At 42.5% G+C, this 14,193-nt stretch overlaps 1 protein-coding gene across 6 annotated transcripts in view; it reads left to right on the top strand.

Annotated features, from left to right (window-relative positions):
- The window catches only part of Uxs1 (UDP-glucuronate decarboxylase 1), a 93,791-nt gene that overhangs the window by 15,632 nt on the left and 63,966 nt on the right, over positions 1 to 14,193 (top strand). For 2 of the 6 annotated variants that reach the window (XM_077791758.1, XM_077791760.1), the window contains exon 2: positions 13,703 to 13,751. Coding sequence is in view for 4 of the 6 variants with exons in the window: in XM_077791755.1 (XP_077647881.1) it covers positions 12,048 to 12,075; positions 13,703 to 13,751 (77 nt within the window). In the remaining 2 variants the exon portion in view is untranslated. Of the gene's footprint in view, positions 1 to 1,654; positions 1,673 to 10,026; positions 10,046 to 10,480; positions 10,499 to 12,047; positions 12,076 to 13,702; positions 13,752 to 14,193 lie in introns of those variants that run through there. The other 4 variants (XM_077791757.1, XM_077791756.1, XM_077791759.1 and 1 more) reach the window with 4 other exon arrangements.

Below are 14,193 nucleotides of genomic sequence, written 5' to 3'. Positions count from 1 at the left end.
TGGTTAAGTCATTTACAGTTTGTTTAGACAGTGAGGTGCAAGAGTTATTGAGATTGTGTGTGTGTGTGTGTATATGTGTGTGTGCATGCGTGCGTGCGTGGGTGTGCTGGGCATTGGAACCCAAGCCTCCTACGTGCTAGGCAAGTGCTCTACCACAGAACTACAACCCCAGGCTTGAAGGAAGTCTTTCAGTGAGAGAGCTACCTCATTCATCTGAATGGTTGCACCGAGCTTAGGTAGGTTTAGGTTATATGGTATTCTCCTGTAGATGAAAAGAGGTCTCCACACAGATAAGGCTTTCAGTTGAGAGAGTTTTCTTCCTTCAAATTTATTCTTACAGTTTTCCTGAGTGAGGACAGAACTCAGTATTTAGAGCTTTCAAGTTTTACCTTAAAGCCAGCCTATCTTGAGGTTGTAAGGTCAGTTGTGTTGAAGTTGCTTCCTTATTGCAGTTTCCACTCTCTCTAATGTTTAATGTGCAGAGTAACAGACAGAATGGTTAGAACTGGGACCGTGGCCTCTTTATGAAGGCAAATATGTTCTTTTCCCAGTGTACTCACATCGTTGAGGTTCTCTGGAGGTGAGTAAGGGTGCATCTTTCCTAGGTATAAGTTCTGTTTTTGGTTCGATGGGACAGCAGCCATGCCCGGGATGGGGCATGTCAGCATTTCCACAGCACTACAGATTTGACTCTCTCCATGCGAAGCGAAGCCTCTGTCTTGAGGGGTGCCAGTGCACTTGGTAGGAAATGCTTTGGGTGACTTGATTTAGGATGGATCTGAAAAGAGGACTAAAGACCCAGCTCTGTTGTTCCAGTTCTGGTTATGTTTCACTGCTGAACCAACCACTTCTAAATTCCGTGTTTAAAATCTGCTCTGTTGTATTATGCTCATTGGGTCAGAAGCTTGAAGGTGGGGTGGCTCTTTGTGTTTCCTGATGTCTAGATCCTCCATTGGGATGAATCAGCCAGCCAGGATGGAGGATTCACCTGTACATGATTTCTTCACTGTCCCAAGAACAGACTTGCTAAGTCCTGGCTGTTAGAATGTCCATCTGGCACCTGGCCACATTTGGTGTGGTCAGACTTTTTCCATGTTGACCGAGGGCACTAAGATAGAGTGTCCCAACGAATGAGACAGCAACCACAGCTCCTGGCTGTCTATGACAGCTTTGAGAGTCACCGTGTCATCTCTGATCTTCCCTGTGGTCCAGGCAGCTCCAGCCCATGGGATTCAAAGGGACAACATAGAGACCTCATCCCGTGGAAAGTGTGTCAGCTAATTTTTGAACAGGTTTTCAAAGCACCATGTTTGAGGCTCCTCTGTAAAAAACAAGATGACACTGCAGAGCTTTGTAGGAACACTTGCAGATAGACCAAGTTACAGATAGGTGAGGCACTGTGGTGCTGTTAAACACCCTCTGGAGAGCTCAAGGGAACAGTAAGCAGTCCAGCAGCACAGTGCACAGAGACATTGTTCTGGAACTTTGTCTACTGATCTCACTCACTTTAAATGTGCTCAAGGTACCATCTGTTTGTACAGGGTTTCTATTTCTCTAAATTAAAGTGTTCTTGCCCTGAGCAGTGGAAGGTTAGAGTCAGTATTCGTTCTCCTGAAATGCGAGTGTCTACCATCTGGAATAGCTTTGTTGCCCACCCAAGGATTTCAAGAAGGTTAGTATCACTCCATTTTAGTTTGAGCATATGCCATGTGGCATCAGAGGTGGGGGGTTAGCTTAGAGGACAAGTTTGGAAATGAACAAGGTACTTTTCTTCCATGCAGGTGGGGGCAGCTCTGGAGCCCTCAACAGATCACACAGGACTAGGGATGAGGCCTCACTCATGGAAGGATGGCATGAGGGTGGGAGGTCATTGGCTCTCATGCCTTGAGCAAGTCACGGGACATCTGTCTGCCACTGGCTGTGAAATGGCACAAAGCTGTGACATGGCCTTGTAATTAGACATCAAGCATGACAGCCCTGTGTGGAGCAGGTGTGTGGTGAGCCTCAGAGATGCTGGCACTGTAGATGCTCGCCTTGGTGTTGTCACCAGATCCCCCAGAGCTGTGGCCACCACCAGGCGGCAGGTAGCAGTCACTGTCACATTACCTTCACTGCATTCAGCACACAGAGGACCCCAGCCCACAATACTGGCTGACGCTGGCCTTCTGGGTTCCAGGCCTCGGTTTCTCTGTGCCTGTTGACACTTTGTGGATCACTGTAGGGAGCCTCCAGCTGAGCTTGTCTTATTCCAGACCATGATCCCTTCCCTTTCCAACTCTGCCCTCCTGTTCCATTTTCTGACCTCAGAGCCCTCGCCCCTGAGCCTCTGTCCCCTCAGTCCACCTCTTCCCTGGCTTCTGCTGCTCCCAGCTATGCTGAGATACAGGCTGGAGCATCTTACTGGCCTTCATCACACTCTGAACATTTGTGCCTGCTCCTCCTAACTGGAGCCCAGCTTTCTTGGAATAAAATAAAACATGGTGGTGCCCATATTTGGTTCATTAGCAGAGTCTCCAGGGAAGCTGCATGAGAAAATTCTGGCTCATCTTGATGTTGAAGCCTCTCCTACCATTGCCCCTTGTACCCTCTTTCTCCAGGAGCAGGTCCTGAGCCTAGAAGTCCTCCCACCCACCTGTGTGTATACTCCCCACCACCAACCCCCATGGTCTTCACAGTTCAGTGACCTGCCTCCTCCCTGCTCCTAGGAGTCTGCTGACTGCAGCCATTACTTCTCTGTATTTTATGTAGGTGGCTGATAGCTGTTTTCTCCTCAAGAACACAAAGTCCTATGGACCACAGGCCAGGTCCAACCACTGCTAGTTTTTGTGGGACCTAGGAACTGAGAAAGTTTTAATAATTTTTAAGTGGTTGAAAAAATGTTAAAAAGAATAATATCTCATGGCTCTTGGAAATTACATGAAATTGAAATTTCTGTGTCCTTGATGTGGTCTGGGAACACTGCCATGATTTTCCAAAATTATCAGTGTCTGTGGTCACCCTACAGAGGCAGAGTTAAGCAGTTGAGATAGGGATCATGTGTGCTTTTAAAGCCTTAAATATTATTATCCAGCCCTTTATTTTAAAAAAGGGTTTGGACTCTTGCCTTGGTGCAGCTATTCTTAATCATTTGAGGGAGCTGTTTATTCACTCATTCATTCATTTATTCTTTCAGCAAATGTTTAATGAGTATGTATTATGTTCATCTGTCTTGATGTTCTAGAAAATAGTGCTATATGAAAATTAGAAGATCGTTGCTACTTTGGAGCTTAATATTTTATTGGGGAAAGGGAATTAGCAATAACTTGAGATCACAGATAAATGGATATACAGGTTGAGCATCCCATCTGAAAATGAGAAATCTGAAATGTGCCAAAATCTTGAACTTTCTTGGTACCAACATGACACTTGGTTATGCTGAACCCGCTATTTTTCACTGTATGAATGCTGTGTCGTGTTTTTACTGTCAAGTCTGTAAGTGTAAGAAAACGATTGCTCATCAGCAGCCTGTGTATTTAGACTTAGAAATGATGGAGGTGCCACACAACCCTGTCCTCCCTCTGTGGGTGACTGAAATAGTGGCACCTTAGCTTCCTGAGGATTCAGCGTGCAGAAGTTTTGCTTCATGCACAAACTTATTAAAATGTTGTGTAAAATTACCTTCAGGTTGTGTTGATAAGGTAGATCTGAAACATAAATGAATCTCATGTATAGATTTGAGTCCCATCCCCAAGATTTCCAATTATTTGCACATTCTCTAAGTATTTGCACATATTCCAAAATCTGTACATTTCCAGTCTCAAACATTTATGCAGCCTGTACAGATGTATAGAGAAAGAGCAGGCTTAATGGGGATGGGGTGTGGAGTGGGTGGCCGTGGGGGTGTTCTCACTGATAGAACCCTAGAAGACCTTTTTTACTAGATAACTTCTGAGTTGAGACCTGGATGAACCGAGAGACAGGTAGAGGAGGCAGTTGAGAGAAGTACAAATTCCCTGAGGCCGGGTGAGGGGAGCAGGCTCAACAAGTGGGAGTAATTACAAGGGCTGAGTAGCTTGAGCCTGGAAGTGGGCAGTAAGTGAGGTGTTGGAGTGGCTGGTTCCCAGATTGCTAGGGATGAGTGTCACCCAGGGCGCTTAAAAACTGTATCTGCCAGAGCCCTCTGCAGAGATTGATTCAGTAGGTCTAAGTAAGTACACACTGGGTAGGGCCTGGTAGACCATGCGAAGCTTTGGTTTTTTTGATTGAGTTGGAGATCAGATCCCCACTATTCCATTCCAGTCCCATTCTGAGCCAGCATCAGTCTGGAGAGCCTTTAAATGCTGAGGGGCAGCCTGGATTAGGAACCTTGGCTGTCCCACTTCACACATATCTTGGCTCCCAGCAGGGGCTCATTAAATACATGTCTGAGTTTTTAAGGACACCTGCATTTATGCCTCTTGACTACCCTCTCTGTTACTTTCTATTTGAGGGGAATGCCATCTCTCTCCGTTCATCCAGTCACCTGGCAAGTTCCCCTGCTTCCAGCTGGTGGTGGTTGCTCACCCTTTCACTGAGGGACATTCACAGCATCACACCTCCACACCCCTTCCAAATGCGAAGGAGGCAGGGTTTTCCTCCTGGAGTTTCAGGCACTGAGTTTGTTGAATCGGTGGCTGGTGGGTTGTTACAGGGCTGGGGCATCTGGGAAACCCAGGGCAGAGACCTCCCTTTCCCTTCAAACCCTGATTCTTATCGTCAGTTCAGAAAGATTTCATTCATGTCACTCAGAGTAAGAAGCATGAGTTTATTGAAGGGATAGAAAAAGAGAAAGGGGACACTCTCCAGGGAGAGAGTGGGTCCTCAGAGAGGAAAGGGACAGTGTGCCTGTCCTGCACTCTGGTTTTATTGGGGATCCCAGAGAAGTTTCCAGAGAGTCCTGCCCAAGTCCACCTCTTGACTTTTGACCGAGGAGGATGACATCAGACTGTCATAGCAACTTTGGTCACTTTGTCCATGATGACCGGTTCTCATTGGATTCTAGACCATAAATTCTCACAGATTTTTATGGTTAGCAGGAATTGTCCTTATCTCCCTGAGTTTTAGAATTTGTCGTATGAAAAAGGAGACAAAAGTTTCCCCTTCAGGGTAACTTGGGTTCCCCTTATGGACATTATTTTGGGCTTGCATTTCTCTTGTAGATAACAGGTAGCTTGCTGAGGAATGTGACATAACCACTTATGCCAGACAAGGCTACAGTAATGGCTCCTTGGAAAAGAGTGCATGTGGGAGGGAGGGGGAGCATTGCACACCCATTTTATAGAATTATTCTTTTAAGCTCCACCATTTGCATCTGTCTGTCCCCTGTCAGGATGAGCGAGGAAGTTGGGAAAGATCATGAAAAGAAGGCAAAGCCTTCACGGACGGAGTCCCTCTGTGGTCTGTGCTGTCTAAAAATTAGTCAGTTGACTTAAGCGCCCAGCATGCTGGTTTATGGGTTGGGTTGTTGTGTGAGAACAGGCCTCAGCCAGAGCACTGTTTCCTTAAGCCACACTTCGTGTAAAAGAACATAACACTTTCTGGCTTAAAAAATGACCAGAATGCCTAACAAAAACATCCTGAAACATCTTGCAGCATTTTTTTAAATAGATATATTCTATTTTTAAGTTGTTGATGGACCTTTATTTTATTTATTTACTTATATGTGGTGGTGAGAATCGAACCAGTGCCTCATATGTGCCAGGCAAGTGCTCTACCACTGAGCTACAACTCCATCCCCCATCTTGCAGCCTTTTAAAATGGACAGGTGTTAAATGGAAATGGTCACTGTGTCCAGTCCAGCCTTGTGAAGGTTCTTCAACAGGGCAAGGGAAATGGCTTACCCCAGACCTGGACTCCCAGAGAGGAGTCTGAGCCTTCAGTGGCCTTATTCCAGAACTCTGATTCATCCCCATTCTAAAACAAATGTACCTCTTAAAATTTGAAGCTTTTGTGACTTTGAATTGGTGGTTTATCATTTGAGTCTTGAACTCATCAGAGGACTTTTGAAAGCTGTGAACTCATGATTTTGCAACTTTTTCAAAAGTTTTTCTCCCCTTCCTCAAAATTCCTGAAAAATTTTCAGGAATCCATGGAGACCACAGACTTCAAATTGAGAAATCATGTTCTAAAGGAATTTATCTCACAATAGCTGATTAATATTTAAGAAACCCAAGTTAGACTAAGAGAGACTACAAAGGTGTTATGTTAGCATTTTAATTTTGTCCTGTGTTGGAAAAGGATGCTCGTTTCTAATTATACATGTAAAGATGACTCAGGTGTTTGCCCCAATGAAATTGTATGTGATAAGATTTTCTTGAAGCAAATTTTCCTGGACACCACAAAGTTTATATACAAACATAATAAGAACTGTGAAAACCAGTTTCTTTATTTGTTTTTGTTTGTTTGTTTTTTTTTTTTAAAGTTCCCTCCACTTTATTTTTTTAATATTTATTTTTTAGTTCTCCGCAGACACAACATCTTTGTTGGTATGTGGTGCTGGGGATCGAACCCGGGCCGCACACATGCCAGGCGAGCGCGCTACCGCTTGAGCCACATCCCCAGCCCCAAGTTTCTTTATTTGTATTTTTGTGGCAAGGGCCTTACCACTAACCTTCAGCCCTGGTGTCAAGAATTGTGAAAATTGATATGCCTTAATTTGCATGTGTAGTATTTTTTAAATTTATATTAAAAATTAAAATCAATTAAATATCTGGAAATCTGTGCAAGGAAATTTGGATTTAAGCCCTTTATCAATAACAGTCAGTAATTATCTCTTTTTTAAAGCCACATGTTGCTTAATGATGGGGACATGTTCTGAGAAGTGTATCATTAGAAGGTTTTTGTCTTTGTTTGACCATCATAGCGTGTACTTATAGAAATCTGGATGGGGTTACTCAGTCACTCCATGTAACCTTTTGAAGCGGTCAAGAGACTTGGTAAACATGAGATGGATGAGGCTGTTGCCATTGTAAGAAACATACCATAGTAATAAATAAACCAGAAACTTAGTTGTTTGTCACTGTGACATATCACGTTCTGTACATAATTGTATGTGCTGTACTTAGATGTGTCTGTCAGTGCAGTAGGTGTGTTAACACCAGCGTTACCAAAAAAAGGTCAGGAATGCCTAGAGTACATCATTACAATGGCCTTGATGTCACTGGGCGATAGAACCTTTCAGCTCCATTATAATTTTACAGGACCACCATTGGTATGTGCCATCTGCCGTTGACCACGGTGTTGCAGTGCAACCCTTGACTGTACTTACTTTTCATGATGTTGACTCCTGGTATTATGTGTAATGGATTCAGTTCATTTCGGCTTAGTTCAGATATTTATATTTATAGAGTATATTTCTTAGCAATTCTCAGCTGTCCCTCTGAGACACTATAAGGTGGGTCAAAATAACTCAGATTGCAAAGTTCTACAAGCAAGATTAATTTTTTACCATGTTTAACTTTTAAAGTCTGTGATGAGCTACTTAAAACCACCAGAGCCAGGCTCTGGAACTACAGGAAACTGCTGTGTCTTCCCTCAGACCAAGTGCACTGTGTCAGGAGGCTTTGTCCTGCCTGTGTGTGCCTCTCTTCTTTTGTCTGTGCTGGGTGCGAGTTCCCTTCTGCTCTCCAGTGAGAAGCAGGCACAGCTTTTGATCATTTAAAAAGAGGTCCAAAACCCTTGACATGAAAATATTGTAAAAACAAATTGGTTATAACACTCTTGAAAGTACACAATAATAAGCAGAAAATAAATATTTGTAAGAAAAGGAACAAAATTCCGTGACATACACAACTAATTTTAGTGCTTGAATGGCATGTGCCTGGTGTTGCAAATGTGAGTAAGAAAATACCTCACCTTGAAGAGGGACCTCCTGCAAACCACCAGTTAGAGCAAATGGAAAGTGGGCAGTGTGGTGACGGGGGCCATGAGTGTCACTACGCAGGAGATGAGAGTAAGGACGCTTTCCTGAGGATGGAGTGCTCCGATGAGCTTGGCAGTGCTTGGTGGTGGCCGCTTCTGGCCCAGACATCACCTGCAGAAGAGCCAAGAGGGTTGAGAGTGGTGAGTGGCGTAGGGAGGGCAGAGAGTGGGCTGCTGGGAGGTCTGATGGGGGAGGAGCGGAAGAACAACCAGGAGGGAGTACCTCCAGATGAGAGCTGCAGAAACAGATCCAGGCCTTATTCATTCACCATTTATAAAGGCTGGTAAAGCTGGGGCCTCAGTGGGACAGGAAAGAGGGCTCAGGGAATAGGTGTCTAGGAGGGGAGGCAGCTTTTGATTCTCTGAATGGGACTAAGTGGTGATAGGACTGCGGATGTCTGAGAAACCTGCATTTTAAACTGATTTGAGCAAAGGTTGAAAGAAAAAAAGCTAAATAAACCAGGAGCCATAGAATGATTTGAAAAGTCATCAAAAGGTGCCACCCACCCAGAAGGCACATTAAAGAATGATTTTTCCTTGTATACACAGTGCCATAGCGTAGCCAGAAAAGGCCTCTCCTAGTCTGTTTGGATAAGGAGCTTAATCCTAAAGCCAGAATGAGTCCATTTATTTGAAATGTACCCATTTATTTAAGAAAAAGTCCCTGTGAGTTGACAACAGGTGCCTCCCCTGTGATCTCTGTGGGCTCTGGTCAGGGGGTGACAGTGCCTTATGCCTGAGGTGAGCACTGACCCAGGTGTTCACAGGGGTCTAGGAGGAGACAGAACAGGATAACAGGTGCATGGAGATTAGCAAAAAATCTCTCCCCTCCTTTTTTAAAAGCAAGGCAAATTCCTAAATCCAAGAAGAAACAAACAGTTTCTCATGTCAGCATTTAAACTCAGTTTTTTGAGAATTTTTGTTTTTTTCAGGGTACTTTAACAGTGCAAGTTAGGCTGTGTTAAAGGGTTGGTCACCAGCCAGTGATGTTGTTGGGAGGTGAGTCCTCATTCCTGGGGGGAGGGATGTTGGGTCATTGGGGATATTAGGACCCCACCCCTTTCCTCTCTCTTTGGCTTCCTGTTGGCCATGAGGTGAACAGCTTTGCCAAGTGCTTCCTGCCACGGTGTCCTTCCTTACCACAGGCCCAAAGAAGCAGAGTCAAGCGACCACGGACTGAAACTATGAACCAAAATAAACCTTTGCTCCTCTTAAGTTGTTTATCTCAGGCATTTTATTAGAATAATGGGAAACTTACTAACATACTGTATACATATATTTTCATCATATATATTCATGCTGTCATAAGAGCATTAATATGTGTAGAGGCTCAGAAAATGATACCCCACAGAATAGTGCTTTGGTATGCTATGCTAAGTGTTTTGAATACGGGACATTGGAAGGCCTTAGAAGCAGACTTAAAACCAAGATCTCTCTGCCCTCCTATCTCTTGCTTCCACAGAACCAAGTCATAGAAACCAGAATTCCTCTTCTCCAGGACAAGCCATAGAAACTAGAGTCCTTTTTCCCCAAAGTCAGCCATAGAGTCTAAAAATAGTCCTCTCACCTTCCCAGACTTTTCTGTCTCAGAACTGGCCATTAAGAGATTCTCTGATCTACCTTGTCTAATAGTAGGTCATCAGACCTCCATTTCAGAAGGGGTCCTGCTGCATTCCCAGGAAGAAGGAATCCCGCACAGAGGGGCCAAGAAGAATCTGGCCAGACAGGCCTTGCTGGACTCCCTGGCATCGTCACTGTTAGCCACACCCTTTGTCCAGTCACATCTTCACAGAGTTGTTTCTGCTTCCTTCAACTGAAGCATAAAATAGACATTTCCCTTTATGTCTTTGGGTCTCTATTTTGAAGGCTTTCATGTCTTATAAAACTGTGGTTAAATATGCATGTTTTGCTTTTCTTTGTGAACCTGTTATAAGAGTGTTGGCTGAGACCCTGTGATGGGGTGGAAAGGGATCAGCCCCTTCCCCTACACAGGTTACCATATCGTCGCATATGCTTACCCTTTCAGGTTGCCTTGAATGACTCTACTGTAATTTGTATAGGAGGTTCCAGTTGTGGGACTTTGGGATTTATTCCTTTTTTTGTGTGGGTAAGTTTATATTTTTGTGAAGATGACTTTCCTGCTTCTATACTTATTTCCTGAAAATAGTACATCATCCAAAAAAATACTTTCTTAATGAATAATAAATCTAGTATAGCTTTTTAATTTTCTCCCAGTTCTTCTTTACTGCTTGTTTAGTTATTTATTGCTATCTTTTCTATTAATAGTTCCTCCTCTGAAGAAAGATGTGCTTTTATGGAATCAATTACATTCCCCTCTTGACAATGGGAATTTCTTATTGGGGATGACTTTGAACACTGAATTCTATTCAGTAAACATTTACTAACCCATACTAAGTGCCAGAGATGGTAATGTGACAGTGCCTAGGGTCATTAGATACTAGTCTCAAGGCCCTCCCAAATGCAAAAACTTCCCATCCCTATGGCATCTGTATTTGCTCGCTATTCAGCTCCTGCACCTGGAATCATCTAAGAGTACCAGGTACGTTGTAGGCATGCAGTATCTGGTCAGAGACCAAATTGGAATGCATATAAAGTATTAAGACAGGGCTGGGATTGTGGCTCAACGGTAGAGAGCTCACCTTGCATGGGCGGGACCCGGGTTCCATCCTCAGCACCACATAAAAATAAAGGCATTGTGTTGTGTCCATCTACACCAAAAATAAATATTTTTTTAAAAAAGTATTAAGACAGACCATGTATGTATTCATGGCAAAGAGTGTCTATGAAATAATATTCTGCTCACTAATTTAAGGTGATTTCTTATGGTCTAGTATGGTTCAGTATCCCTTATTTCAAATAGTTAGGACCAGCACTGTTTCATATTTGGGATTTTGAGGGATGTTATTTTGGGTATTTGCATATACATAATGGAATGGGACCCAACTCCAAACATGGAATTCATGGTTCCCTAGACATGTAACCTGAAGGTAATTTTATGTAGTACCTAATGATTTTGTGGATAAAACAATATTTCATGGTAATGGAATTTCCCACTTGTGTCATATCAGGGCTCAAAAAGTTATAATTTGGGGACATTTCAGGTTTTGTATTTTCAGATTCAGAATGCTCCTTCGTATTTTATTTATTTTTTTTAAATTTTATTTATTTATTAATTTATTTAGTTAGTTCTAGATGGGCACAATATCTTTTTTTTTTTAAGTTGTAGTTGGCACAGCACCTTTATTTCACTTATTTTTGTATGTGGTGCTGAGTATCAAACCCAGGGCCTCTCACATGTGAGGCAGGCAGGCAAGGCAGGCACTCTACCTCTGAGCTACAGCTCCAACTCCCCTATTGTGTTTTTGTTTGTTTGTTTGTTTTTATTGTTGGTCGTTCAAAACATTACATAGTTCTTAATATATCATATTTCACAGTTTGATTCAAGTGGGTTATGAACTCCCAATTTTACCCCGTATACAGATTACTGATCATCCAAGGTCCGGTTTCACTGTTGGGTCTGAAGACATGGGGTATCTGTAGCCAATGTCAGAGACCTGCAGAGAAGTCATTGAATGAGATGGATTAAGTGCTGAGAAATGTTGGCCACCTAGTGGTGGTCAGCCTCAACTGCAGGCCATTATTTAGCTTCTGTGGTTTGTTTTCCTTCATGTTTAAAGGGAGAGTTTGGATTGAACGCTGGGTTCTCGTTGAGGCATACAGTTCTTTAATTTTTGTGACTGACTCTTCCAGAAATGCTATGTTGAGGACATACTGTCATTCAAAACACATGCACCTTTGAACTCTAAATGCCAAAACTGTGAACCTGGGAGCAGGGATAAATAGGATTGTTTTTTTCTATTTTGCAGGACTTAATTTTTCTGAAAACAAAGTGTACATTTATTGTCTGCATGAGCTGTAGTCCAGATTCTCAGTGGTTAAAAATTAAAATTTTGGGGCTTGGGTTGTGGCTCAGTGGTAGAGTGCCTGCCTAGCACATGTTAAAAAAAAATTAAATTAAAATTTTGTTAGTTGGAATACCAGAATGTTGCAAACTTAAATATTGATTTTTTTCTCTCTCTCTCTCACAGCTGTTTGGGGCAACTTTGTTAATATGAGGTAATTGTTTTTAATTACTTGGGTATTGTGGTTGGGTTTTATAGACACATTTTAGTAGTTACCTACATCCTATTGTTTTCATGGGTTAGTCGAATAATTTTAGTGAAACTGAATATTTTGCTAATTACACATTTGGGCTGTTTCTTTTCTGCTGTGGATATTTTCAAGGAACACAGCTGATTTGAATGTTACCCAGGGAAATTCCATTTAAACAATGGTCAGCTCCTCTCTTCACCTCTTCACTGCCCCTTCTTCTGTAGGTAATATAGGTGTGACCCTAACTGTTGCACTACTGAAGTATAAACTGTATTTCTGGGTGGCAAGTGCATGGACACAGGGGCAAAGCCTTTGAGAAAGGATTTGTTCCAGGGAAATGATAGTCTTTTGGTCCCAGAGCAAACTACAACTTGTGTAACCCCTATCCAAAATACTGGGGACCAGAATACTTGGATTTTGAATTTTTTTCTTTGGAATACACACACACACACACACACACACACACACACAGATTCACACACATATATGTACACAATAGAATAGGATGAAGGCAATGGAAAACTATTCTTTAATTTTAAGCCTGATCTTAGTTGTTATTTGTGTGTGTGTGTGACCTATCACATGAAGTTAGGTGTAGAATTTCCCACTTGTGTTATGTTATCTTGTCAGCTCTCAAATAATTTTAGATTTTGGAGTATTTTGGATTTTATGCTTTTAAATCTTCAGATTAGGGATGTTTAGCTCACACCAGATGTGGATGCTGAGACCACCTGTCAATCCCAGGGTTAGGCTTGAGGAACCCTCTGACTTGAGTGTGCATTATTTGTGCCAGTTAACAGGGCAGGAGGGACACTTGCAAAATCCTTATGTTAATTATCTCTACAAAATTAAAAAATAGCCCTTTTTAAAAAGTCAGCAAAAAAGTAATGAGTATTCACTGTGAAGCAAATTTGGCACCATTAATACAGATTTCCATTTAAAGAAAAATTGCTTCACTTTGTTATTCCATGGTGTTAAGAAATGTAAGAATGACACGTTTGTGTTGGTGAAGCTGGCACGAGAAGTTCAGTCCTGCTGCACAAGGACACAAGGTAGAAGGTTCCTGGGCCCCAGCAGGCTTTTCATGTGGAGTTGGTTTTGCAAGGTGGGTGGGGCCATGTTGGTCTGATTCCTACCGCTGGGTTGTGTGTTTCCTGACAAAGGCTGCTGTGTGTGGCTAGGTGGGGTGCTCAGATCCCATTTAAAGGAGCTTTGTTTTTACTTGGAGAAACTCCATTTTGTGTTAAATCCCTGAGAAAGCCCTGCAGAGAAGCATATACTCTTATAGACATGGCTTCCTGCTTCTAATTTAAAATCCCATGTTGTAATGCAGAGATGAAATTAGTTTGGTTTGATACAAACAACCAGTTGGTTAAAACTGAGAATGTTTGCATATGTACTTAAGATTTCCTCCTCCTGGTGTCCTACTTTCCCCTGGCACGCCCCCTGTCGGAGGGAGTCGGCACAGATCACTGTGTCAGGGAGGATAGGGCTGCAGCCTTGGGTTTGTTGTGGCAATTTGTGCAGAAACAAATCTTGAAGTCACAAGTTCTTTGAACTGATTTCAGTGTTGTAACTTTCTGCTCAACAGGTCTATCCAGGAAAATGGCGAATTAAAAATTGAAAGCAAGATTGAAGAGGTTGGTTTCTTTTCCATATTTTCTTTTGTCTTAACTATATATATTTGTCAGTTTCACTTCCTTTGCTTATTCTGAGCTCTTTATTTTGGCAGCTTTATGTCATTCAGTGATTTTGAAATTATCTCTCAAACAATCATTCACTTCTTTAAGATACAATGTCTCTGTCACCATTTGCCCATTTTTATAAAGGTCTGGCGTATTAAAACAAATTTTGCCCTGAAGGAAAAATACATTTAAGACTTTTATGTGGCTTCAGATGACCCTTTCTTAGAGGAAGGGAAGTGATAACCTGTGAGAGGTGGAGGCAGATGCCAACAACACCCAGTCCCTGAGCAGATGCTCAGAGGAAAGCTACCCCAAACCAAATGCAAGGACTTGAGAAATAAAAACAGCATCCATATGCACAGATTGGTGATCACACACCCACCTAGCTGAAGGCAAG

Source organism: Urocitellus parryii, chromosome 12 (assembly GCF_045843805.1).
Source record: "Urocitellus parryii isolate mUroPar1 chromosome 12, mUroPar1.hap1, whole genome shotgun sequence".
Taxonomy (NCBI): domain Eukaryota; kingdom Metazoa; phylum Chordata; class Mammalia; order Rodentia; family Sciuridae; genus Urocitellus; species Urocitellus parryii.
The sequence above is the reverse complement of the archived record's forward strand: the minus strand, read 5'-3'. Positions and strand labels throughout refer to the sequence as shown.